This window comes from Physeter macrocephalus, unplaced genomic scaffold (genome assembly GCF_002837175.3).
Source record: "Physeter macrocephalus isolate SW-GA unplaced genomic scaffold, ASM283717v5 random_7, whole genome shotgun sequence".
Classification (NCBI taxonomy): Eukaryota; Metazoa; Chordata; class Mammalia; order Artiodactyla; family Physeteridae; genus Physeter; species Physeter macrocephalus.
Genome location: NW_021145293.1, coordinates 130,412 through 156,513, shown reverse-complemented (window position 1 = coordinate 156,513; position 26,102 = coordinate 130,412). Strand labels below are relative to the sequence as shown.

The 26,102-nt window shown below is 54.3% G+C and overlaps 1 protein-coding gene across 1 annotated transcript; it reads right to left on the bottom strand.

Moving 5' to 3' along the window:
• Nucleotides 1-15: 15 nt before the first annotated feature.
• MAST1 (microtubule associated serine/threonine kinase 1) lies at nucleotides 16-22,062 on the bottom strand. Its single transcript, XM_024134460.1, has 26 exons — nucleotides 21,879-22,062; nucleotides 20,125-20,213; nucleotides 19,574-19,649; nucleotides 17,549-17,627; nucleotides 15,531-15,691; nucleotides 15,336-15,411; nucleotides 14,954-15,163; nucleotides 12,919-13,020; nucleotides 12,682-12,814; nucleotides 12,535-12,602; nucleotides 9,795-9,874; nucleotides 9,497-9,705; nucleotides 7,092-7,230; nucleotides 6,854-6,986; nucleotides 6,552-6,717; nucleotides 6,346-6,447; nucleotides 6,058-6,180; nucleotides 5,424-5,533; nucleotides 4,513-4,688; nucleotides 4,173-4,420; nucleotides 3,633-3,839; nucleotides 3,209-3,438; nucleotides 2,769-2,891; nucleotides 2,507-2,643; nucleotides 1,442-1,629; nucleotides 16-1,341 (listed from the first exon to the last, which is right to left on the bottom strand). Exons 1-26 carry the CDS (start codon nucleotides 21,959-21,961, stop codon nucleotides 104-106), a joined length of 4,686 nt encoding a protein of 1,561 aa, XP_023990228.1. The 5' UTR covers nucleotides 21,962-22,062; the 3' UTR covers nucleotides 16-103.
• Between the last annotated feature and the right edge of the window lie 4,040 nt (nucleotides 22,063-26,102).

Here is a 26,102-nt window from a genome sequence, read left to right as displayed (position 1 = left end):
AGGGGCGAGCTCTAGAAAGCTCACGCAGCACGGACGCACTTTATTTATATGTGTACATATGTATACAGGCGGCTGTACAGCGCAGGGCCAGTGGCTCCCTCTGCTATGGGCCCGGGGGCATGGGGCAGGGTGCCCCCTTTTTGGTCGGGGCTGCTGGGGGCACAGCTTCAGCAGGGCACCGGGAAGTCAGCGCCACCTCAGGCTTGGTGGTGGGGACCAGGAGGGAAGCAGGTGGGGCTGGGGGCCCTGCACTGCTGGGTACATTCTTTGTTAGGGCTTGGGAGGGGGTCTGGGGCTCTGGGGAGAGCTTGGGAGAGGCAGGTTTGGAACGAGGCCCGCTCAGCGTGGTCCGCTCCTCCACCACCTCCAGCACCCAGCGCTCCCGGCCCCGTGGGGCCTCAGGTGCGGGAGGTGCCAGGGGTGCAGATTCCCGCAACCCCTTGGAGTCCACACTTGGGAGTTGCGGCACCTCAGCCTTGGCCCCAGGCCGCACAGGCTCTACGACAATGGGCACCGGGGGCGTGCCTGCTTCGCCGGAGCTGCTGCGCCGGCCCGTCTCGTGTTCCTGCACCGGGCTCAGCGCCGCCTTGGCCACGGCCCTGGCCGCCCCGCCCGCGCCGTCCTCTGTCTGCACGCTCTGGTGTCGCGTGCCGCTGGCGTCCCGCTCCAGGGTCCGGCCCCCGGGGGTCGTCGCGCGGGGCGGGGTGCAGGCCTCGGCGCCACCCGGGGACTCTTTCTCCTTACTCGAAACCGGCAGCAGCGGGTCCGCGCCCAGGCTCAGGGGCGACTCCTGGCGGCCCAGGCGGCGGACGGCGACCTGCCGCGGCGCGCCGGGACCCTCGACAGGGGGCGTCTCGCCGTCCGACTCGGCGAGGCTATGCAGCGCCAGCTCGCCGTGGAAGTCCTTGCGGAAATCCGGGTGGCCCACCTCGAGGCTGTGTTTGCGCAGCGCGCCCTTCTTGTCGGCGCCCAGCGAGGCTCCCAGCTTCTCCGCCGACTGCACGCGTTTGAGGAGTGGCGAGCGCGGGGGCTCGGCACTCTTAGGGCGCGGGCGCACCACTGGCGGCGACGAGTGCAGCTTGGCCGGAAAGCTCTGAGTCGTGTGAGAGCTGCCCACCGTGTGGCCCGGCAGCGGCGGCGGCGACGCCTGTGTCGGGGACGGTGTGTGCGCTAGCGGCGAAAGCGGGATGTTGCCGGCCGACTTGCAGCGCGCAGAGCGGTACTGGCGGTGCAGCTTCGGCGACAGGCCGTGCAGCGTGCTGGGCCGGATGTGGTGCGAGGCCGACGACGCTGGCGAGTTGGGCGTGCTCGAGGCCGGCGAGCTGCTCTGGGACGAGGCGCCTGCGGACGGGCGAGAGAGGACGATGAGCGCCGCGGACGCCGCCAGGGCACCGCCCCGCCACCGCGCGCAGCTCGGCCCCCGCGCAGGCTCAGGGCCTACCTAGGTAGGCGGAGTCAGGCGTGGAGCGGTAGCTGTGGGTGGGCGAGCGCGCCGGCAGTCCGTGCGTGGGCGAGCCCGGGAGGCTGTCACTGGACGACAGCGAACGGTTCAACGACGACAGAGAGCGGCTAGTGTGCAGCAGGTTCGACTGCTTCGTTATCTTGCGGAAGAGGGAGCTACGCTTCTTGCTGGAGGACAAGGAGGGGACCACCTTCCCTAGACCAGACTCCAGAGCTCCCGGCTCCTCCCACTTCAGGACTTCAAGGTCCCTCCTGGAACCACCCACCCTTTCTGACCCCTCCCTCTTCACTACAAACACAGTTCCAGACCAAAGAACTTCCTTTAGCTCCGTCCCACTTGGCTACTCCCACCTCAGGTCTACCCATTCCTTTCTGACCACTCACAGTCCAAGCTGGAAACACCCATCAAAACAGAACCGACCTTTTCTGGCCCCGCCCACCTGTCTAGCCCCTCCCACCTGCCTAGCCCCTCCCTCTCCAACTAAACCCACCTGTCAGAGTGGGAAGAAATTCACTGGACTCAGCCAGGCTTATCTCAAATCCCCACTCACTCCCTGTCCAGGTCAAACCCACTGATCAAAACAGAAAACTCTCCTGGCTCCACCCACCTCTCCTAGTTCCTCCTACATATAAGGGAAGAAATTATTTCTACTGGCCCGGCATACTCATCCCAGATAGAAATTTCTTCTCCCGGCCCCTCTCAGTCGCTTAAATATAATACATCCTGGAAGGCAGAATCATCTCCTGGACGGCACCCTCTTAGTCCACATCTGCTGGCTCGGCTCTGCTCCCACAGTGCCTTTCCTTCAGCCTAGGAGCTTGGTACATCCTCCTTTCCTGACTCCTCCCGCTTTCACAGCCCCTCCTTCTCTGTTGTCTTGGTTTTGCTCTTCACTTGGTGGCCTCGGCCACCTTTCCTGTGAATGTCCCTTCTCCTGTCCTCACCTATGCCTCTCCCACGTAAGCCCTGGCCATTGCTCATAAACTGGAGTGTTCCCGGGGCCTGCTGTTTATAGCCCCGCCCACTGCACTTGGTCCCACCCACCTCTCCTGGCCCTCCTTGGCAGAGGGCCGCTTGTTCCTCCGAGCCATTTTGGCCTTGTAGCTGCTGCGCCGCGCAGGGCCAATGCGGATGGAGGTATTTTCGAAGGGCGTGGTGGTCACGGCTACTTTGTTGCCACTCTGGGGGAAGAAAGGGGGAAAGTTCTCTGCTGGAAGCTGCTCTGGCAACTCCAACTCCCCGGGATCTCCCCCACCCTTTGCCCCACCCCCACCCCAAGGCAGTTGACTCTCTCCCATGGACTCACCTTAAGGATCAGCTCGACGACCTCAGGATGCACCATGCCATGCACAGGCTCCCCGTTCACGTGGGTGATGAGGTCCCCGGCACAGAGCCCTGCCTCCTGGGCTGGGCCCCCCTCCTCCACGTGCTGGGGATAGGGAACCCCACAGGAGCAGAATTAACAGGCTTGGTAACAAGGAAAGCTCCCTAAGCTTATGTGCCAGACACCTAGCTCTGCAGGTATGGTAATCTTCATAACAGTTTATGAAATAACAATTATTCTCCCAGTTTACAAATGAAGAAACTGAGAGTCAAGAGAGGAAAAGTTACAGAGGAGGGTCACAGAGGAGTCTCATCCAGGTTGCCTGGTTCCAGAGTTTCAGCTGTCCCTCACCCCTGGGGAGGGGTGTGTGTCTCTCTCCCCACCCCCACCGTAAAACACAGGCTCCACCCCTTAGTGCTCACCCAGACAATGTGGTGTACACTGTAGACATCTGAGTCACCCATGTAGACGCGGATGGCACGCAGTGTGAAGCCATACTTCTTGCCCGAGCGTTGGATGGTGATGGGAGAGCGAAGCCCACTGACAGCTGGCGAGTAGTCCCGACTCGGTGAGGAGTCCCGTGAGGACGGGTTGGAGGAGAGAGATCGTGGGGACATGGGGCTGGCCAAGGGTGAGCTTCCATGGGGGTCCACTGCAGACACAGACCCATGGTCAGAGGTCAAAGCCAACAGACACAGCTCTCCCTGTGTCTGCTCCTCCCTCCTCCCAAGTCAAAGTTCCAGAGCTCTCACTGGCCCATCCCAGAGCCAGTCACTGTGGACCAGGAAAATGCACCTGGCACCAATGGGGGCAGCCTCTCCCCTGCCAGGAGGGGCCCAGTGTCACCTGCAGGGATCATGACGGACAGGGCAGTGGCCGAGGCTGACTTGATGACTTTGCCCCCGGTTCGAGAAGGCCGCTTCTCTACCGCCGGGTCTCCTGACAGCTGCTGGTGCCGCGCCCGGCGCAGAACCAGGTCATTGGTGGCTCTCAGGCCTGATGGGTCCCCATCCTTCGAGGGCGGACAGAGGTCGCCTGGGCGTGGGCCGTCAGCTGCAACAGAGCAGGTGGGTTAGGGGTCACTCCAAGGTTATAAACGTCTTGCATGCTGTTCCCGCTGCCTGGAATGCTCTTCCCACTTCTCTCCTCGCCGGATTGTGAATCTCATGGGCGCAGGTAACATGCGTCAGCAACAGCTGCTGACTCAGAGGAGTGCTCAGATACTTTCGTTGACTGACCATGGAATACGGGTCTTCCTCATGTTGATGAGAATCCCAGACTGGAGTGTGAAGAGTACACGAGAACTTGCATAAACAGTACAGGCTCATTGGACGCTCATGTATGACCCCTGGGGAATTGGGGAAGGCGGCAGGAGGGGGCACTCACTGGCCTCTGGGTCCCCGGCGCTGGGAGTGCCATCCCCTTGAGCTGCCTCCTTGGGGGCCCGCGCATCCAGCGAGCCTGGGGGGTCGGAGCTGGGCCGAGGAGACCTGCGCAGCCGGGCCTCATCCTCGTCCTCTTGGGGAGCGCTGAAGCGGCTGGGCTCCAGCAGCGCCGAGAAACGGCGGCGCGCGCCCAACGGAGGACTGGCCTCCCCCTCCAGGAAGCTGGCCTCGGACGCAGAGAAGCGCTTGCTGCGCAAAGGGGGCGTGGTCAGAGGAGTTCCTCCCCTTCGGGTCCAAAAGGACCCAAAAGGACCCAAACCCCAAATCCTGCCCCTGCTCACATCTCCGGGGAGCCCCCTCTCCAGGTCTTCTCGCGCAGGGTCAGGCCACCTAGGCCTTCCCGCTTGCCGGCCTTCTCCTCTGGGCCCTTGGCACTCGGCTCCCGCTTGCTGGTCCCCGCTGCTGCCACGGGGGTCTTGGGCTCGTGCTGCGACAGCTGCTCCATACTGCTATACACCTTCAAGGACGGATGAGTGGTGATGGAGGCTAGTCCAGGCCCCAGGTCCCGCCTTCCCTCCCCAACCAATCGAATTCCCGCTACTGGACCCGGCCAAACTACGCTCCGCCCCAATAAAACCGGGTGCCCCCGCCCAATTCTGGGCCGACCCCGACCACCTACAGTTCTTCAGTTCTGGCCCCACCCCACAAAATTAGGCTCTGACCTATTCTAGGCCCTGCCCTGCCCAAGCCCTAAAGAATCTGCTCTCCTTCCTGCCCCGCCTCCCCAGGCCCCGCCCAATTATGTGTGCCCTCGCCCAAGGCAGGTCCTGCAGCCCCCCTACGTGCTGTTCCTCAAAGCGAGACGTTGCCCAGCCTCGCCAAGGCCTGGCCCAGCCCCCACTACTTCTTCTCTCCATCCCCAGGCCCTGACCCCGCCCCGTCCAGATCTAGCCCCGCCCCACTGTGAGTCCTCAATTCCACAACTGTCCAGGCTCCCGTTAGATTCCACTCGATGCCAAAGGTCGGTTCCAAGACATCCAGCGAGGATGTCCCCCCCTCCCCCGCCCAAGCCTCATCACTCCCAGATCCTCACCGCCTCAGTAACTTCTCTAGTCTGAGACCTTGGGCCTGGACCCTGCTCCCCATAGCCTCCTCAGCCCCTGGCCACTTCAAGCCCACCTCCATCCCTTACTTAAACACAGGTCCCACCTCCCGACGGTCTCACCCCACCCCTATCCCCGCCTTGCCTCACCTTGCTGAAGCGCGGGGAGCAGGAGGAGAACTGGCGGATCTCCACAGGCTCCTCCTCCGTCGTGTCATCCTCGTCATAGGAGTTCACATGGTGATACCTGTCTGAGCGGGCTGGAGTGGAGGTGTGGGTCGTGACTGCGGGCACGGGTCCACTCCTCAAATCACACCCCCACGGGAGCCAGGTTCGGGTCCTGCAGGCCCGGTCACGCCCCTGCCCCTTTCTCAGATCAGATTTAGGTCCTGCCCCCTGGCTGGGTCCCTGTCCCACTCTCCGAGGCTTCGTCTAGCCCCGCCTCCACAGAGGCCACATCCCCGGATTGCACCGAAGGCGCTCTCCACCCTGGCTCCGCCTCCGCCAGCCCAGGCTCTTGCCTCGTTCCGCGTCCTAGCAACGCCTCGTAACCTAGGTACGGTCCCAATTTTAGAACTTACTCCTGTCCAGGCCCCACCCCTACCACAGCTTCCTTTCTTACCTTCTTCTCAGACTGAGCCCCGCCCCTATGCCAAGCCCCTCTCCCGCCACAACTTCAGCCCTCTCCTCTCGTCTAAAGGGCTAGTCTCCTACCCAGCTGGGTCCCAGCCCAGGCCATATGCAAGCGCCCCCTCAAAGGATCCCACACCCTGTCCCCGCTCACTGTCAAAGTAGCTGGTGTCATCCTCGGACTCCAGGTGGGGGATGAACTCGGCCTTCTGCCTCAGCAGCCCTGTCCAATCCAGGTCTCGAAAGAAACTGTGCTGCTTCACCTCAAAGGCACCGCCTGGGGAGGAAGGGGTGGAGGGTGGAGGGGAGGGAATTCTCGCGACAGCTATGGCCAGCCAAGCAGCCCAGCTCCCCACCCATTTTCCGGCCCAGGGACACAGCACTGGGAGCCCTGCTCCAGGACAACAGACCCCCCCAGCTCAGATTCTCTGCGACCCCTTACCTGCCCCTAGCCGGCCCAAGGGGTTGGTCTGCAGGAGGCTGGATATCAGGTGCTGGGCATCCGTGGGCAGGGCCTCGTCCCCTTCGGGCCACAGGATGTCATCTGCAGAGCAAGGAGTAGGGCTGGGGTTTGCTTTTGGAGTCCATGAGGCCCTGGGCCAGCCCATGTTTCCGTGCCCCCTGCCTGCCCACCGCGGAGGCACGCACCACTGATGACCTGTCCAAAGAGCTCTTCAGGTGTGTCTCCAAAGAAGGGCACGCAGCCCACCAGGAACTCGTAGAGAATGATGCCCATGGCCCACCAGTCCACCGGTTTGCCATAGCCCTGGCGCAGGATGACCTCGGGTGCGATGTACTCTGGGGTCCCACACACCTGGGGGCAGGACGTCAGCCCACGCCCTGGCCACAGGAGGGGCCTCCCGGGGGAGCAGTGCCCCCCGCCAGGCCCTGGGCCCCACAGTCCTGCCGGGTCACTCCACCCGAAGTGACCCCCACTCCCGCACACACACCTGTTTGTCCAGGAACTCCCGGGCATCCTTCTCAATGTGGCCCTCATATAGGTTGGTGGTTAGGCTCATAAGCCCCATCTTGGAGAGGCCAAAATCCGTAAGCTTGATGTGCCCCATGGAGGTGATAAGGAGGCTGCAGAAACAAACTGAGGTCTTAGAGGCGAGGACCATCCACTTCACTCCTGGCCCTTCCATGCCAGGGCCTCCCGAGGGGCAGGTGGGAAAGGCCAAGGCTCACTTGTCAGGCTTAAGGTCGCGGTGCACGATGCCATAGTTGTGCAAGTACTCGAGCGCCAGCACTGTCTCAGCGAAGTACATGCGGGCCATCTCCACAGGCAGCGCCCCAATGTTCTTCAGCAGGGTGGCGCAGTCCCCCCCTGGGGGTGAAGGAATAGGCCCACGTGAAGAGGGAGGTACCCCTGGCTCAGAGCTGAGCACTCAATATGCACCATAGTGCCGAGTCCCCATCTCGCATTGCCCCAATTTTATAGCTAAGGAAAACTGAGGCTTAGATAGGGGTCTCCCTCTCCCCAGCTTGCACAGGGACTGCCCTCTACCAGGCTTCTCTTCTCCTCTTAGCCATCCTCCAATGTCAGTATAATCAGCTGATTTTATGCAGGAGGAGACTGAGACTCAGAGAGATGTTGGGTCATGCAGGGAGTTGATGGTGGAGGTAAGGTTTGGTTTGGGCCAAAGCTGCCTGCTTATCGACTGAGTTTAGGCCCTTGATCTGGAGTCTGAACCTTGAGGGTCCGGGGCCTTAATATATAAACTACTTGCCCCCACCAGATTTACTGCAAGCAGCATTCATATTTTAGTCTCTCTCAGTGTCCATTTCTCCTTTTTCTTACAAGGGCCAGATTTCCTTCCAGGTTTAACAGCTGGGTCAGCATGTAACCCAAGTTGCACCAATGACTTTTCCCTCTTTTTTCACAAAGATTACTAAGCCCAGAGAATGTAAACTGGACTCTGTTGGATAGTAACCTCACTATATCAGGGCCTGTTTAAAGGGAAGTCCACAGAGCCAAAATATGGAGCGATTACTAATGACATGATTTGAGCACCTAGATACAGCCATTCCTGAAGGTGACATGGATTTTTTCTATCACAAGTCAATAAATTTCTTTCTTTCTTTTTTTTCTCTTGAGCCAGATTTATCTATGTCAGAGACTGATGAATCAGACTTGAAGCCGTGCCCTCTGCAGTGGAAGCACGGAGTCCTAACCACTGGACTGCCAGGGAATCTGAATTTGGCCACCAGATAATCCTGACACACACTTATGCAGAGAATAAAGTGCTCATGTGGCCACGGTCTTCTTGAGCCTTATATCCCTTGTTGCCATCCTCACTATATGAAACAACCTTGTCTCTTTTGGCTTATTTTTCTTGTTTATTGTATGTTTATACAGACTTGAATGTTACCTACATGAGGGAAAAGTGTGTCTGTCTGGGTATCCACCAGCGCCCAGCACAGCATGTGGCATGAGGGAGATGATGAGGGGACACCTGTTGAGTGACTGAATGGTCAATTAAGGCTTGGAAGTGGCACAGTTGTAGCCCTGTGAGATCATGTGTGTGTCCTAATAACCGTAGTACATGTCTGTTTGGACGATAGATGGATTAATATTGGTGATGGATAGATAAACAGATGAAAAACCTATACATTGGTGGTTGAATGATTGGATGGATGGTAAATGGACAGATAAACTGATGGATGAATTGTGGATGAATAGATGGATTTAAATAGCTAGCTAGATAAAATGAGATAGCTGCTAGAATGGAGGTTTGGATGAATGAATAAAACTAAGAACAGTAAATGGATGGATGGAATGAGGGATGGATAGCCGATGGATTAATAAATAGGTAAATAGGTATTGGTGGATAGATGGATGGTAAGTAGTTAGGTGAGTAAATAGATAGATGAATGAATGTCTAGATATAGAAAAAGGTGGACTGATGGAAAATAGATGTACAATACAAGCAATGAACCCTAATATAAACTACGGACTTTAGTTAATAATTATGTATCAATATTTGTTCACCAATTGTAACCAATGTATCACACTAATACAAGATGTAAATAACAGGGGAAACTGGGGGGAGGGGGAAGTGAGTATGTGGGAACTCTCAGTACTTTCCAATCAATTTTTCTATAAACCTAAAACTGCTCTAAAAAATGAAGTCTATTAATTTTTAAAAATAGATGTAATATAATATTGTAAATCAACTACACTTGAATAAAATAAATAACGATGTAATGGATAAACAGAAATATGGATGGACAAACAGAGAGATAATCAAATGGATGGATGGATGGAGAGATGGCACATAGATATATGGATAGAAAAACAGATGGATTAGCAAATGAATAGATGAAATGAAGGAAGGATGGATAATTGGATGGATGTATCTATATTGAGAGAAATGAAAATAAATCAGTGAAGAGAAATGAAGATAAATCAATAGATGGCTGGATATAAATAAATAGATGGAATGGATGATCAGTGACTGGATGGATAAATGGTTGGATAAACATACAGGTGGGTAGTTAATTTGGTGACTGGGACTCAGGCAGGCCACCCCCAGCAGCCCTGACTAGCGAGCATCCCCTCATCGTCCCTGCAGCCCTGTAGGCAGCCACACCTTCCACATATTCCATGACCATGCAGAGGTGGCGCCGGGTCTCAAAGGAGCAGAACATGCCGACCACAAAGGGGTTCTCAGCGAAGGTGAGGATGTCGCGCTCCACGAAGGCCTGCTGGATCTGGTTGCGCAGGATCAGGTTCTGCTTGTTGATCTTCTTCATCGCGAAGCGCTGCCTCGTGTCCCGGTGCCGCACCAGGTAGACGGCGCTGCAGGGGGAGAGAGCGAGGACCGGCCATCACCTCCGAGACACCCGGCCTCCGCCACCCTCCCCCCGCCAGAGCCCCGGGTGGCTCACCCGTAGGCACCATTGCTTATGAGCTTGATGGTCTCAAAGTCATTCTCTCCAGGTGGTTTCTTAGCCTTGCTGCTTCGGCCCTGCAGGGGAAAGATGGAGACCACCCCATCATCATCATGAGACTGGCACTCTTGTTATTCCACCTAACACATGGGGAAACTGAGGCACAGAGGGGGTGGGTGTGTCCTTCATCCAAGTGCCACAGTGAGGGAGTAAAAAAGTCAAGACTTGAACCCAAGACTGGCTGACCCTGAAGCCATATATTGATAACTAACTTCTCTCCATTAGGAAAGAAACCTACAAAATGGCTAATCACCCTAATATATGAAGAGCTCTCAGACATCAACAAATAAACTAACAATTGAAGAGAAAAAATAGGCAAGATATGTGAACTAGAGTTAGAGCTCGTAACCATGTAAAAAAATGTTAAACCTCGCATATAACGACAAAAAGGCCAACTAAAACTACCCCAAGATACCATTTTGCACTCAGAAGATTGGCAAAAAAAAAAAAAAAAGAAAAAAAAAATCCAAAAAGCTGACACTCTGTGGGCAAAGCTGTGGGGAAACAGATACTTTTATACCTTGCTGTTGGGAGTATAAATTGGTACAGCCCCCATGAAAGGTACTTGGGTGTATATCAGAATTACAAATGCATGTTCCCTTTAATCCAGCAATTTCACTTTTGAATTCATGCTACAGATATGCTTGCACACGTGAAAAATGACATATGTCCTATCCTGCTCATTGCAAGACTGGAAACAATCCATACATAGGAAATTGGTTAAATAAACACATGAGGGGATATAATCTAAAGGAATATTGTACCGCTGTTTTGTTTTGTTTTTGGCTGCATTGCCCCGCATGCAGGATCTTAGTTCCCCGACCAGGGATTGAACCCGTGCCCCCTGCAGTAGAAGCATGGAGTCTTAAGCACTGGACCACCAGGGAAGTCCTGTACATTTTAAAAATGAGGAATATCTCTGTACACTTATTAGAAAGTTCTCCAGAGTATTTTGTTAAATGGGGAGGGGGACAAGGAACAATATTACTGTATGCTTTTGTGTAAAAAAGGGGACAAAATATAATCATATTTGAGGTAATAGGGATATGGGGGACAAGAGTGGGTATAAGATTTTTCACTGTATGCCTTTTTTAAAAATAATATTTATTTTTCTTAGGGCCAAGAGATTTATTACATAAATATTTCACAAAAAGATCTATGAGATATAAAAATATTGAACTCTACACTCCTAAAAATGTAGCCGAAAAGAGTCTGACACAAACATTGACAGAATTACAAAGAGAAATTACTCAAAACAAGAATTTAACACACGGCTCTCAGAAAATATCAGATCAATCTGGCAAAAAAAAGATGAATAGGAAGATGGAAGATTTGAATCACTCAATTCACAAGTTTGATTGAATGGAATTACATAGGATCCTACAAACAACAATTAAAGATAAATACCTTTTTAGAGTTTTAGACTTTTGAGTGATGTCATTCCATTACCTATTCAAAAAATTAAACAAATGGCATGTATAATGAGATTTAAAAATATATATATATATATGACAGATGTGTGTGTATGTATGTGTGAATTCATAGACACAATTTGAAACAAAGGTCACAAATCCAAATGCCTTCAGGGGCCAGGCATACCAGGAGAGAGCCATGGGTGACTGGGGTGTAGATACCCCATATCATAGGCCAGCCGCCACTCAATGCCAGCTGGTTCCATCACAGTATTGTCAGAACTTCTAATTTTTCAAAAAAGGCACAAACCCAGATTCTAATTTTAATCTTCTGATTTCTATATTTTGTTTCACATTGTTTTTTGTTTTGTTTCACATTTTTGAAAACACTGGGCAGCTCAGAGGAAACACATGCATGACCATTATGGTGGGTAATCTCCACCAGATATGTGGAACATCTACCAAGTGTGGTTGGCCTGGGGGGTGGAATTATAGTAATTTTTACTATGCTGAGCTGTTAACACACAGAGACACTCAACCCACTCAAAACTCCATGCAGTGTTCCTCAAGAAATTAAAAATAGAATTACCATGTGACCCAGCAATTCCACTCCTAGGTATGTACCTAAAAGAACTGAAACAGTTGTTCCAACAAATACTTGTACACAAATGTTCATAGCAGCACTATTCACACAATAGCTAAAAGATGGAAACAACCTAAATGTCCATTGATGAACGATGGATAGACCAAATGTGGCATATTTTATTCAGCCATGAAAAGGAATGAAGTACTGATTTATGCTACAGCATGGATAAGCCTTGAAAACATTATGCCAGACACCAAAGGCCACAGAATGAATGATTCCATTTGTATGAAATATCCAGAATCAGCAAATCCATAGAGACAGAAAGATCTAGAAAGCAGATCAGTGGTTGCCAGGGGCTGTGGGGGAGGGAGGATGGGGAGGAACTGCGTAATGGGTACAAGGTTTCCTTTTGGGATGATGAAAATGTTCAGGAACTAGACAGAGGTAATGGCCACACAACATTGCGAATGTAGTAAATAACAATGTTATGTGTATTTTACCATGAAAAGAAAAAAGCCTATGGAGGAAGAGCTATTATTAACCCATTTTAGAGTTGGGGAAACTGAGGCTCAGAGTGGAGACCAAGAGGTCCACCCAGCCTGAGGACAAAGAGCCAGGAGGTGAGCCCCGACCAGTCGGGCCAGACCAGAGTGTTGCCTGCTGGGCCACCTGGCCTTACCTCAGAGAGGTCGTCCTGCTCAGGTGTGTTAGAGCCGCCACTGTCCTGTTCCTCCAGGTGTACCACATCTAGGAAGGGAATGAGAGTGAGAGGAGACTGGGGTCCCAGCTGGTTCACCCACAGTCCCCTGCACCCAGCAGCCAGCACCTGGAAAGGGGTCACGGGTGAGGCCCAGCTGGCGGATGATGTAGCGGGGGATGTCCGTCTTGACAAGGTGGCCCTCCTTCGCATGGCCCTCGGCTGCCTCCAGCAAGTGATAGAACTCCTCGGGGTTGAATTCCTGAGGCAAGGCAGGGTGCGCTCAGGGTGAACTCCAAGGTGTCCCAGCCAACCCCTCCCCTGTCCCCCACCAACTGCCCCCCCGCCCATGCCCAGCCCCCTCACCAGACACTCCAACAGCCTCGCTGGGCGTGAAATGATAATGAGCAGCTTCTTCACCAGTTGAGTGACGAAGGCCACCTCCAAGCTCTCGGAACGTTCATAGGCCTGGGATGCGGGGCATAGTGGGGGTGTGGTTCACAGGTGCCTCTCCTGAGCCAGGCTTCTCTCCCATCCCCACAGGAACTGACAATACTGCTGCTGTTGTCCCATTTTACAGATGAGTAAACTGAGGCCCAGGCCACATGGTAAAAATAATCATTATTGTTATAGCAAACATGGTCCTAAAACCTTCACTCACTCAATTCATCTTCAAAACAGCTCTATAATCCAGGCCGAGTTAAAAATCCCTCTACCTGGCATGCTTTCTCCTCAGATCCTTGCATGCCTTCCTACTTCTCCTCCTTTAGGTCTTTGCTCAGTTGTCAACTCCTCATGGAGGCCTGCCTTGACCCCTCCAATCCAAAATCACACCCCACTACCTGGTAGGACTCTCCATCGCCATTACTCTACTCTCCTGTTCCTGTTTTCTATCAAACAGGCCACATATTAATTTATCTATCATGCCCATCAAAGTCAGGGCTATGGTGAGGCAAATGAGGCACTCACCTTGGACACCAAAAACCTCAGTCTTCAAGATAACTAATATTTTAATGCACTATTTGAAAAATCAAAATTAATGCAGAAAAAAATGATAAGCAAAATTTATTTATTTATTTTATGGCCGCGAGGCTTGTGGGATCTTAGTTCTCTGACCAGGGATTGACCAGGGATTGAACCTGGGCCCTGACAGTGAAAGTGCCGAGTCCTAACCACTGGACCGCCAGGGAATTCCCAGAAAAATTTAAATAAGGACAGGACCCCAGAGGGCTGGGCCAAACCATACTGGAGCTTGAATCAAAAGGAAATGTATGGGACCATCTCTACATGTTTTTTTGTTTTGTTTTGTTTTTTGTGGTACGCGGGCCTCTCACTGCTGTGGCCTCTCCCGTTGCGGAGCACAGGCTCCGGACGCGCAGGCTCAGCGGCCATGGCTCACGGGCCCAGCCGCTCCGCGGCACGTGGGATCTTCCCGGACCGGGGCACGAACCCGTGTCTCCTGCATCGGCAGGCAGACTCTCAACCACTGCGCCACCAGGGAAGCCCTCTACATGTTTTTATGTTTTTCAAATGATTAATGATTTTAATGAAAACAGTATTACTGATTAGTTCGTTTCCATTAAAACCAGGAAAGTTAAATTATAACTAATTTTGGTTTAATTATAAATAAAATATTTAAACTTAATGTTAAATTTTAACATACCTTTTTTTTTCCAACTTTTTCAATAATTAATGTTCTGAAGGGGGAAAAAAATCACCTGCCTCATCCTAGTCTCAGTCCTGATGCCATCTGAGAAGGTAGCATTTGAGTAAAGACCTGAAGGAGGTGAAGGATGTTAAATTCCTGCTTCCTGTTTGGGGGGTTGGGAGGGATAAATTGGGAGATTGGGATTGACATATACACACTATTGTATGTATAAAATAGATAACTAATGAGAACCTACTGTATAGCACAGGGAACTCTACTCAATACTCTGTAATGACGTATATGGGAATAGAATCTAAAAACAGAGTGGATATACGTATATGTATAACTGATTCGCTGTGCTGTACAGCAGAAACTAGCACAACGTTGAAAATCAACTATACTCCAATAAAATTAATTAAAACAGTGAAAAAAATAAAAGAAAGTTTTAAATTATTACTGTCAATATCACCAAATTATGTGAAAATCTTGGTTATAACAATATAGTGATTTTGATGAAATAAAGGCAAAAGGTGCATTTTGTGAAATATATATGTATATATATAAATTTCTGCTTCCTCCATCAGACCTAGAGCGGGGCTTTAGTCTTTCTCCTCCACCCTTCAATCCACACTAGCCCCTTGGCACGTGGTAGGCGCCCCCTGAATGGATGTGGGGTGAAGGAAAGTATGGGGCCATTGAGCCTGATCTGGGGGTTCAGAGCCTGAGGTGTGGCCGGCCTCCTGGTGCACTCACGTCCTGCAGCAGCTTCTCCAGGTTTTCCTGCAATTCGTAGAAGTATACGGTGGTGATGAGGCCGTCGCGGGACTTGGTCAGGCAGTCCCGGGCCAGCTCGATGATCTGGTGGTGAATGAAGCTGAGCACGCCGTCGGCCAGCGGCAGCACGCTGTCAGGTTCGTAGGCGCGGGCGAAGTCGCGCAGCTTCTCTTCCATCTGCGCGGTGGCCTGCAGGAGGGACGGGAGCAGGGCAGGGATGCCGGCGCGGGGCTCAGCCCGGAGGCAGTGGTTGCCAAAGCCTGCACGGCGCTGCGCCGGCCACCAGGGGGCGCGCGGAGCTAAAGCGAGCGAGGGCTCCGGCCGCCCCGCTTCCCTGCAGCCGCCCCCTGCCCCGCCTTACCTTCGGGAACCTCTCCTTGTAGACATGGTTCATCATCACGATCTCGTTGTCGTAGGAGGAGGGGGAGCGCCCGGGGCTGCGGAGAGAGAAGCCCATCGCGTCCAGCCACCTTCCTCCAAAACTGCAGACAGGCGTCTCACAGGGCATGAGCCCCTAGACCCACCAGCTTGGACGGGGAGGGGGATGCAGGCCCACCTGAGGCTCCGCGAGCGAGGCCGCACCGCAGGGGAGCGGCGGCCACCATCCTCATCCGTGATGCTCTCGGTGCTGCCGAAGTGTTTGGAGAGGAAGTGGAGCTCGTCCACGGTGGGCTGGTAGGGCAGCTGGTGCAGGCGCTCCTGGGAGGAGCAGGAAGACTGGGGGAGGGGCGGGGCCGGGGTCAGAGCCACCACGGTTCCCCCACAGCTCGGGACCCTGGTCTGGGACCCCCGCCGCTGGCGGGCCACTGAGCAAGGACGGAATCTGGACCTGGCTTATGATCCTTGGATCCCAAAGCTCAGCTTGGGATTCCTGGCAACAGAGGGGGGCGGGGGGGGGCAGGGACAGACACAGATGAGAACAGTGACACAGACATGAATGTGGCCCGAGGGAGCCTGTGAAAACCTGAGTCAAGTCTCATGCCTCCTCTGTTCAGAACTCTCCATGGCTCCCACCGTACTCATGGTGAATGCCTAAGTCCTCCCCACAGCCCACAAGGTCTTGCAAGATCTGATCCTGTCTCCTTGCCATCACCTCCTCCCACTCTCCCCCTCACCTGCTCTGCTTCAGCTGCACAGGCCTCCTTGATGGTCCTTGAACACACCAGGCACACTAGTGCCTCAGGGCCTTTGCACTGACTGTTCCCTCTGTCTGTCACACATCTACTATGGATCACTTCTCCTTCAAGTCTTTGCTTTAAAGTCACCCTTCAGGAGGCCTCCTCTGACCACACGCATCATTCCCTCTCCTTGCCCCAACTCGTTTCTTCTTGCTGACTTCTTATCTCCTTACTTACTACTGTACATCTTTCTGACTTATTTGTTACTGCTGTCTGCTCATCCAGGGCAGGGATTTGGTTCTGTTTGGCCCCAGTCAGGGCCTGGCATGCAGTTGGGGCAAACAGACCCACAGACATCAGTGGAGAAACACAAGGACAGCCACCTGATTCTGCAGGCAGGATGATCTTTTTCAACATGATATCACTCACTCTCTTGCTTAAAACTCCCCATCCCATCATTATCTATTAATCTTTTCAGTGCACATAATCTATGACCTACAGTATCAGTAGGTCAGACTGAAATTTTAATTTAATTTAATATAAAGCAAAACAGCCTTTCTATGGCTTCCCACTGCATTTAGAATAAAATCCACCTCACGATCCTGGCCACAAAGTCCCAGCATGATGAGGGTTGCTGCCTGCCTCACCTCCATCCCTCCACTTCCAACCCAAAGTTCCAGCCACACAAGGCTATTTTCAACTTTCTAAATGTGAAAAGTTCTCTGTTGCCTCTGGGAGTTTTCACATGGTGCTCCCCTTTCCTGAAACATCCTTCCCTCTCTTCTTCCACCTGCCAAACTCCTGATGATCCTGTCTTGGCTTCAATGCCACCTCTTCCAGGAAACCTTCTTTGACCCTCCCTCCAGCTCAGTCAGGTGCCTCCCCTCTGCTATCATTCCCTTGCCTTATGCTACCCCCATCACAGCTCTGACCACCCCAGCACCCCAAGTTATAAATGCCTTCTTACTGATCTGTCTCCTCCCATGAGGGCTTTGTGAATCCTTGGGCCCTGGCCCAGCTTGTAGAGCCCCACACACATGACAGTCATGTGATAAATGTATGCTGAACATCATACCAATGTATGGATGAGAGAACCAGAGAGACAGGTAGAAAAGGGGGCAGATGGAGAGAGAGACTTTGGGTACTGCAATGGGGGAGCAAATGGGCTCTGGGTGAAAGGGGTGTGTCCTGGCCCTGGCCAGCTGCAGACACTTGGGCAATTGGCTTAACACATGATCCTTAATGTCATTATCTGTAAAATAAGTCCGAGGTAAGTAGGACCCCCAAGAAGATATGTTGAAGATGGAGAACAGGACCTTGGAGGGGACTTGTAACTCACTAAGAGATGGACAGATGACACCCTTGGAGAACAAGAGAAACCCAAAGCTCTCATTTAGGCCAGTCCAGCCGGCCCCCCGCGGCTCCCACACCCACCGGCCCCGCCTGCCACACTCACCGAGACGGTGGAGCTGGGTGTGTTGGTGCCATAGCCAGACGAAGGGAGTGAAGCCAGAGACCAACGGCGTCCATCCGCCCTGGAACCCAGCCGACATGCTCAGAGGCCGCCAGGCCCCACCAGACAGCCCCATTCCTCAGGGTGTGAGAGAAACCACTGGCCATGGCCAGAGCAGGAGGTGGGGGAATATATCTGCACTCTGAGATTCCTGAAGTCCCTCAGAGTCAAGGAGGTAAAGAGGAAGTCTTCCAGCCAGGCACCCGGGACCTGGAGCAAAGATCAGTCTCCTCTGCGCCTTCCCATTATGCTCCTCTCCTGTCAACCTCATGCCAAACAAGCCCCCAAAGTGAAAAGCCCACTCAAGGAAGTCATCCCAGAGGGACCCCAAAAGATGACCGCTAGAGGACCCCCCATGAGAAAATTCTCTTGGGTCTTTTCAGAGAAGAAATGTTCCTTCCTCATACACACACATACACACACACACATGCTCCCATAGACACAATCACACATCCATTAGTATTACTGTTACTAGTACGGTTGAGTTCACACACTGAAAGTCACACACATTCACACCACGTGACTCTTCAGCACAGACACTCACATGCATTCACTGTTCCATACATGGACCCAAATATCACGTTTCCAGGCTAACACACAACCATACGTGAAAAAAGAGACGTACACTCACATACAGACACATATACTTACAGAGACCTGATACTCACACTCTGACATACACACACACTCCCCCACACACTCTAGACTCACATTCACGTGACACATTGAAGACACCCTCACGCACTCAGTCACACATTCAAACTCTCAGAGAGCCACACACTCATTCACACTCCCACACAAATTACACATTCACATGGAGACACACATGGAGGTACATGTTTCCTCAGCTATTCACACACACATTTACAACCCTAGAAGTACACAGTCACACACGGTCACTCTCACACGCTGATACACACCCATGGATACAACAACAGACATGGGCTGCCTCCCATACTCACAGCCTCACAAACTCACACACATCCACATCAGCACACAGATTGCACAATCACATGTACACACACTCCCATGCACTGGACTCCTCTCTCCAGGCAGTGACCTCGCTCAGCTCACCTGCTTCCCAGCTCACCCTCCATGTAGGTAACCACATCCGGCCCAATCTTGGAGCCCTTTTCTGGCTCCCTATTGCCCTCAGCTGAATTCCACGGTCGAAGGGAATCCCCACTCTTCCGAGGGAGCCGTCCTCTGTCCCCACAGTCTCCTGTGACTCCCACCCCACAGCTTTCACCAGCCTTTGCGGTGATTTGCGTTACCTCCCCAACTCAACTCCAAGGATAGAGAAGGGATGTGGTTCACCCCATATCCCAGGTCCCAGAACACAGCAGTTGTTCAGACAATGTTTTTAGAATGAATAAAGTTCAAAGAAAAAGAGACTCGCCCAAACACCCTGGTGACTCCTTGAAGATTCCCCCTCAAAATTCAAAGAATCTCTCTTCCTCCCCCAATCTTGACAAAGCCCCCCAGAAAATTCATCTTAGGGACACTCCAGAAACCCACAGAGACCCCCGGAGGGAAACCTGAGATTTCTCCTCTTGGGCCCTCGAGAAATAGCCCTAGGGGCCCTCCCCCACGTCAAGGACCAAGTCCTTCGATGGGCATCAAGCAGTCTGCGCTTGCGCACTTCCTCCCTGCTTCCCTGTCCTGTTGCTATGGAAACGCCTGGCCTGGAGAGCGAGGCTTGGGAGTCTAAGACCCCATAGCGCAAGCGCTTTCGCTCCGCGGCAAAGGAAGCCCCGCCCCTTCCCTGGTTCTGAACTGGTGGTTGGCCCCGCCTTCTTATAGGTCCCGCCCCTAAGACTGGGTGCCTGTTCCCGCCAGGACGTTGGGGCACTCTGCGGGTCCCTCAGGCCTGACTCAGGTGCAATTAGAAGGGGAACAGATGGTGGCCCAGACGGTGGGTAGGGAGGGTATGGCCAGGGTTCTGGGGCCCTGGGGAGAGGGACTCACCTTCGGGAGGAGGCGAAGGAGAAATGGGCGGGGGTGTTGGGGGAGAAGTTACGGGGACTGTCCAGGGGACTGCTACCTGTGGCGGAAAGAAGGATCTTCAGGCTTGGGATGGAAGGCAATCCCATCAAACCTCCTGATCCTCAAAGCGGGTTCCAAACAGCAGCTTGTCCTCTCTTTAGTCTAATCCCACCCATGTATGGGTGGACCGCTCCCCTTTAGCTGTGGCCTTGCCTCTCAAAATGTTTTGGCTACCGAATCAGCCCAGCCCCTCTCCAGGCCGATTCTGTCTTTTTCGGGGTGGCCCCGCCCCTTAGGTATGGCTCCTTCTTTCTGCTCCATCCCCTTTCCAATCAAGCTCCTCCTGGGCCTCCGCCCACAAATGCCCGTCCCCCTGCGGACCGGCCAAGCCAACACAAGGATGGCTCCGCCCCTTGTCCAATCCGGGTCCTCTCCGTCTAGATTCTGGACCACCACTCCTGTGGCAAGGACACACCCCTCGCCTGTGACCACGCCTCCTCTAGTCTGGCCCACAAACCCACCACCTGTCTCACCCAGGTGTCCAGGCAGTGGGGAGTGGGGTCGCGGCAGCGTGGGCGAAGTGCTGGTCAGGATGAGACTTTTCCGGTTACTGGTGCGGCAGCTGCGGGGAAGGCGAGGCAAGGGACCGGACCCGGCCGTAGCCCAGTGAGTTTGTGGACCCAACCCGCGGCCCTCCCATCTCAGATCCCACCTGTTTCCCAACTGTGTGTGATTGGATGTGCTCCCAAAGGACTGCTCAGAGGAGGAGGCAGTGGAGGCCTCGGTAGGACTGTGTATGGGAGGGGATGCGTATGTGTTGTGTATGTGCAAGACTCCTAGTGTGGATCATGTGTGACCATGTATGGCACAGTGTATCAGTCACGGGGTGATAGTCATGTCTACGTGATACCAGTGGAGATACTGAGTGTCTGTGTGTCTTTGGGTCCTTGCGTGACATTCGCTGTGTGTATCCAGGTGTGGCACCCCGTGTGTGAATTCAGCACTGGGAGCATCCTAGTGTGACATCATGTGTGACAGTCCTTGGGTTTATCTTGTGTGACATGACCTGTGGCTTTGTGTGTCTATATGACACAGTGTAACGCCACTTGTCCATGACTAGATGTGCCACTGTGTGCTGTAAAGTGTGCATGATGCATGATTTCTGCTACGTGTCTGTCTTTGTGTAGCAATCTGAGTCTGTATGCGATACTGTCCTTGTGTCTGAGTGTGACATTCACCATGTGTGTTCCTGCGTGGCATCTACTGTGTGTGAGTTTAACACCTTGTGACACTGGTCACGTCTGAGCATACCACTGTGTGTGACATGGATGAAAATGAGTGAAAACGTGTGATATTGTGTGTGTCTCCGACTCTGCAAGATTCTGTGTCTGTTATTCTATCATCCGTGTGACACAGCATATGACATGCTTCGGTGATATCGTATATTGTGACATTGCACGGATGTCATTGCCACACATGTATCTGTGTGCACCTCAGATGGCACAATTGTGTGTGTGGATCACCAGGCATGTGACATCTTACTGAGTGTACTCTACACTGTGCCTGTGGACTTACTTGTCTGTGTGATGCTGCGAGTGCCCTTGTGTGTCTGTGCGTGCCTCTGACCTATGGCCACCATATGGCCGGGTACGCGTGGCGACTCCCGGGTGTATCTGGGACACTAGGGCTGTTGTGTGTGTATGTGTGTGTGACATTATGTCCTGCGTGACGCTGTGTGTCACTATTTTTCGTATGAGGCTGTGTTCTTTGGGTGGCGGTTGTGCTATGATAAAAGCCCCCCCCTTTCATTCTGCCCCTCAGGATCCCAGCTTCCAAAGAGGGACCCTCCAGCCCCTCCATTCTCTTCGCACACACCCCCCTCCCCGGCTCAGTGACTGAGCATATTCGCGCGGCCAGAGCACGCGGCATGGGGGTGGGGGGAGGCCAGGCTGCGGCTATTGTTCTGAGGGTGCTAAGCCCCCCACCCTCCCCTTCTTCCCCTACCCTCACCGGGCTGCCGGAGCCCGCAGCGCCATCAGACAAAGGCGCCTCAATCCCCCACCAAGCGCAGCCCCCTCCCCCCGCGGCCGTCCTTTCTAGCGTGCAGTCCCCCCAGCCTCAGCCCACACTGCCCCCCATTCAGCCCCATCCCTGGCAGGAAGGCTCGAGCGAGCACCTCTGGCGCAGCTGGACCGGGTGCAGCATCCCGGGCCCCGCCCTGCAGCAGCAGCGGGAGGGCGGCTTTGGGGGAAGGGCCAGGTCAGGGTCTGAGGGATCGGGGGTCTACCTCTTGGTGCGACGGAACATACTGCCGCCAGGGAAGGAGGGCATCGAGAAATTGGAAAGCGCGGTCCAGAGAGAGTCAGACATGACCCGGCGGCGGCGACATGGTGGCAGGTGCGGCAGCGGCGGCGGCGCGGGGAGCAAACGCGCGGGGCGGAGGCTGGAGCCGCAGCGGGCAGGGTAGGGCGGGGGAGGGGAATGCCTGCGGCTGCCGCCCGCCAGGAGGGGGCGCTGCAGTGCACCAGCGCGCCTGGCCCCGCCCGCGCGCCCGCCTGGCGCCCCCACCCGGGCGGGAGAAGGGGCGACCAGCCCCGCGCGTTTCTCCCCAGGGCTCACCTGCTGCTTTTCCGGGGCAGGGGCAAATCTTTCTGGAAGGCAAAGGAGCAAAAGGATAGAGGTCAGCGGGGACCAGCAGCCACTGCGCAAAAGCCCTGTCAGCCCCCTGGAGGGGTAGAGGTGGGATGGGACAGGTCCTTCATCAGCATGGTCACCTGCGCCCTTGGCCATGAGGTGAGGGCTGGGCTCCTAGGGGGAAAGGGTACCAGGGTGATTCCTCTCCCGATCCTCAGAGGCCAGCAGACGGCCCCCTATAGGACTCCTGAGCTGGCGTCTCAGTATGTGTTTGTACAAACGAAAACATCCAGGAGTCGTTATTTGAAAAATATTTCTTGAGCACCTACTGTATGACAGGCCCCGTGCTAGGCACTGGGGACACAGCAGTGAATGAGACAAAAATCCTGCCCTTTTGGGACTAGCATTTAAAGGAAGGAAGCAGACAACCAAGATTAATGTAGAAGTGAACGAAATAATTTTAGACAGAAATAAATGTTATGAATAAAATTAAGCAAGCTGATGTGATGGCAAATGACTAGGAGGGGGACATGGTATTACAGAGGGCTGCTCTGTGGAGATGATTTTTAAGTTTGTTGCTGAAAAATAAAAGTCAGCCATGAGAGGCTCTGTGGACAGAGCATTCCAGGTAGAGGGAATTGCAAAGGCCTGGAGGCAGGAATAAACTTGACATGCTCAAGCATGAAAGGGTGAATGACTGGATTAAAGAATGAATGACTCCTCCACACCTCAATGGTTCTACCCCACTCTCAATCAGATTCACAGAGTTGGGGTGGGGATAGTTAGGGTGGCTCAAACTGAGATTTGACATGGGAATCAGGTGATGGCTGGGTGGTCTTTTTCAGTAATGGCAGTGATAATAATTGGTAGGTATTGGGACTTCCCTGGTGCTCCAGTGGTTAAGACTCCGTGCTTCCAATGGAGGGGGCGCACGTTCAATCCCTGGTCAAGGAACCCACATGCCACACGGTGTGGCAAAAAAAAAAAAGGTAGGTATTAACTCTGTCCACATCAGAAGAAGGTTGCATTCTGTTTGTCAAGCACACAGGAAACCACTACAGGGACCAGAAATTACAGAGATCTGGACCCTTTTCTGAGAGCACTGGGGAGAAGGGGCATCACCTTCCACCCAGTTCTGTGTCCACAGGCTAAGGTGAATAAAAGGGATTGGGTAGGGCTGCAGGCAGAAAGATTCAGGTGAGGGTTCCAAAAGCCCTTTGGTGGGGACTCCAACCAGGGAGAAATGAGGAGTGTTCCAGGATTTTTCTAGGATCTCTGATAGCAGAAAGCCCGGGGTCCAAATCCCAGTTTTGCCACTTATAACCTTGGCAAATGACCTTCCGATAGTCCATTCCTTCTAGAGGATTCTGTGAGATGATGCAGGTGCCTAGCACCTTAGTATGGTGTCTAGCATATAGTAAGTGCTCAATAAATGTTAGGTCATAGGAACAGGAGTTATTGTGGATGGACATGCTGCATGGCAGAAGATGGGCCAGAGGAACCTCACACTCCCATGTACAGAGGACAGATGGATGATCGGCGTCAAAAGGAACACTGTCCAGATTGGCAGCTCTGCCATTCTGAGCCAGGGATGACCGGAAATCTATACCAGGTTTTCCCTCTGTCTTTGCAGGATCAGCTTGAATGAGCCGCCCCTTGCATCAGCCCGCCGGGCCGGGCGGCTGCAATGGCCCAATCAAAATCAAGACCTGGATTTTCCCGCCACGGAGCCTGGTACTCCAGACTCGGGTACAATGGGCCTACGAGGGTGAGCCCCAGGGGGACTTTGAAGTGCTACCTAGAAAAGTCCTCCACTCTAGCCCCATCTGCTAGCATCCCTAAACATTTTAGGGTCGAAGAAAGGGGCAAGGTGGAGAGGTAAAGGATTTGGATCCTTGGCGTCCGTGTAAACAGACGCCACTTCCATCCCCAGCTGCAGAGCTGCTCTGCCCAGCGGATTCTGCATCTCTTCTTGATTAACGGACGGCCTTGAGGCCGGGGCATTCGAACTTAGGTGGCTGTACGATCCCAACTGCACACAGGGGACCCTTGGGAGCTCCGTGGTTGTGGGACAGCTCCTAAGGGGTTGCACCAGTGTGTGAGAGTGTATTCAGGCTGCGAAGTGGTTAACCCTGCCAGAAGGGAAGAGGTTCGGGCAGGACTTCGGTGGGGTAGCTCCCTCGGCCTAGAAGCCTGGGGAAGGATGGGTGGATGAGTGGGAGGATCCCGGTTTGGGGGCGTGGTCTTGCGCGGGAGAGCTAAGTTCCCGCGTGGCACTGAGCCAATGGGAGTCGGCGCCGGCCCAGGGGGCGGGGACACACCCCATGCAGGCTCCGCCCATTTCAGCCCTTTTCTGGGGACCCGACGGCGCGGACCCAGTCTAACTGCTTCAGCACTTGCTCTGGTTTTGCAGCAGCTCCCTCCCTTTTATCAGAACCCGTTCTCCTAACCCAGCCCAGGGAAAGGAAAGAAATCCGAGGAAGACCTGAAGAGCCCATCTGGGCTCTGGTTAAAATTCAGGTCTGGCTCCAGCATCATCCAGAGGCCGGGGAAGTTCCTCCTGCCCTCTGAAATGGCCCCATCCAAAAATGGACGAGGCCCCTGGGTGATAGTTTGAATCATCTTCTCTTCCCAAGCTCCAGGCTAGGGATGTAGCCTGAGACTGGGCCCATTCTAGGCTTTATATAAACTTCTCCAGACTACCTAGCTCGGGGCTGCTTCAAGGAGGCTCAGAAAGACCAGATGCCAGGCAAACTTTAGGGTGAAGCTTTGATCAATTTCCTCTCTGGGGTTAGTTTGGGTCCAACACCGAACCCCCGTATTAACCCTTAGAAGTGCATGCTGCAGACCGAAGAGAACCCTTCTCAGCTTCAAAATCCGTACCCGTCTAGGATGTGGGAGTTCCTGACGCCTGGATCTGTCCCCGCCTTCCCCACACTCCACAGCAAACCTCAGTGTCCCACTCCGCGTAGTGGACCCACGTCTCCTGCGCCTGCGCAGCCTAGAGACCAACATCCTCTAAGGCTGCAAGGAGCTAAAAATCGCTCCCGCCCACCCACAAGCTGGGCTGGACTTGAGGATCGCGGAGTGGGGGCGGGGGGGTAGTGTTGTAGTGGAGGGGGGTGGAATGAAGAGTGAGGAGGGAGGCTGTCTAGATGCCTGTCCAATTAGGGCAGCAGGAAGAATCCTGGTGGCCGAGCAGGTGCGTGGAGGTCGCAGGGGGTCGCCATGCCTCAGGAAGGGACTCCTGGGGTGGTGAGGGGCGAGGCTGCAGCACAAACATGTTTAACCGCTGCTGCGGCGCCGGCAGCCCCGAGGGGCGCGAGCCCTGGGGCAATAACTTTGTTCTGCGCCTCCTCACCCCCAGCCTGGCTGGGCACCAGGGCAAAGACTTCGATCCCAGCCCCTTCCCCCTCTGACGGGTCGGGAGCCCCTCGTGTTATCCTCGAGGGGGAGCGCTAGGCTGCATCCCCCTCTGTCAGATCCCTGGATCCCCGGGCGGCCCCTGAGGGGCGGGGTCCCCAGCGCGGCGGGACGCGCGGCCACCGCGTTCCCCCTAGGTAGCGTCCCGAGGCCATGGGAGACGGCGCCTGGACCAACCCTGGCGTAAGTTCTCCCGCCTCCTGCCGGGCCCCGCCCCAGGGCGCCGACCCCTTCCCCTCCACCCGGGGCCAGGGCTGCCGCGTACCTGCAGCCTCCGGCGACGAATCAGGCCCGAATCGTCCATGGCGGCGGCGGCAGAGGCTTCGGCCCCGGGGAGGGAGGTGGGAGGCGGCGGCAGCGGCGGCGGCGGGAGGCGGGAGGCGGGAGGCGGGAGGGAGTGAGAAGCCGTGGGGACCACGGCGGCGGCGGCGGCGGCGGCGGCTGGGGGGGGGGG

Coding starts and splice junctions, on each gene's coding strand:
- MAST1 (XM_024134460.1), bottom strand. CDS start 21,961: ATGTCTGACTCTCTCTGGACCGCGCTTTCCAATTTCTCGATGCCCTCC. Junction 17,628..19,573: donor TCCTTCGCCTCCTCCCGAAG/GTGAGTCCCTCT, acceptor GCTGGGTTCCAG/GGCGGATGGACGCCGTTGGT. Junction 9,706..9,794: donor ATAAGCAATGGTGCCTACGG/GTGAGCCACCCG, acceptor CTCCCCCTGCAG/CGCCGTCTACCTGGTGCGGC.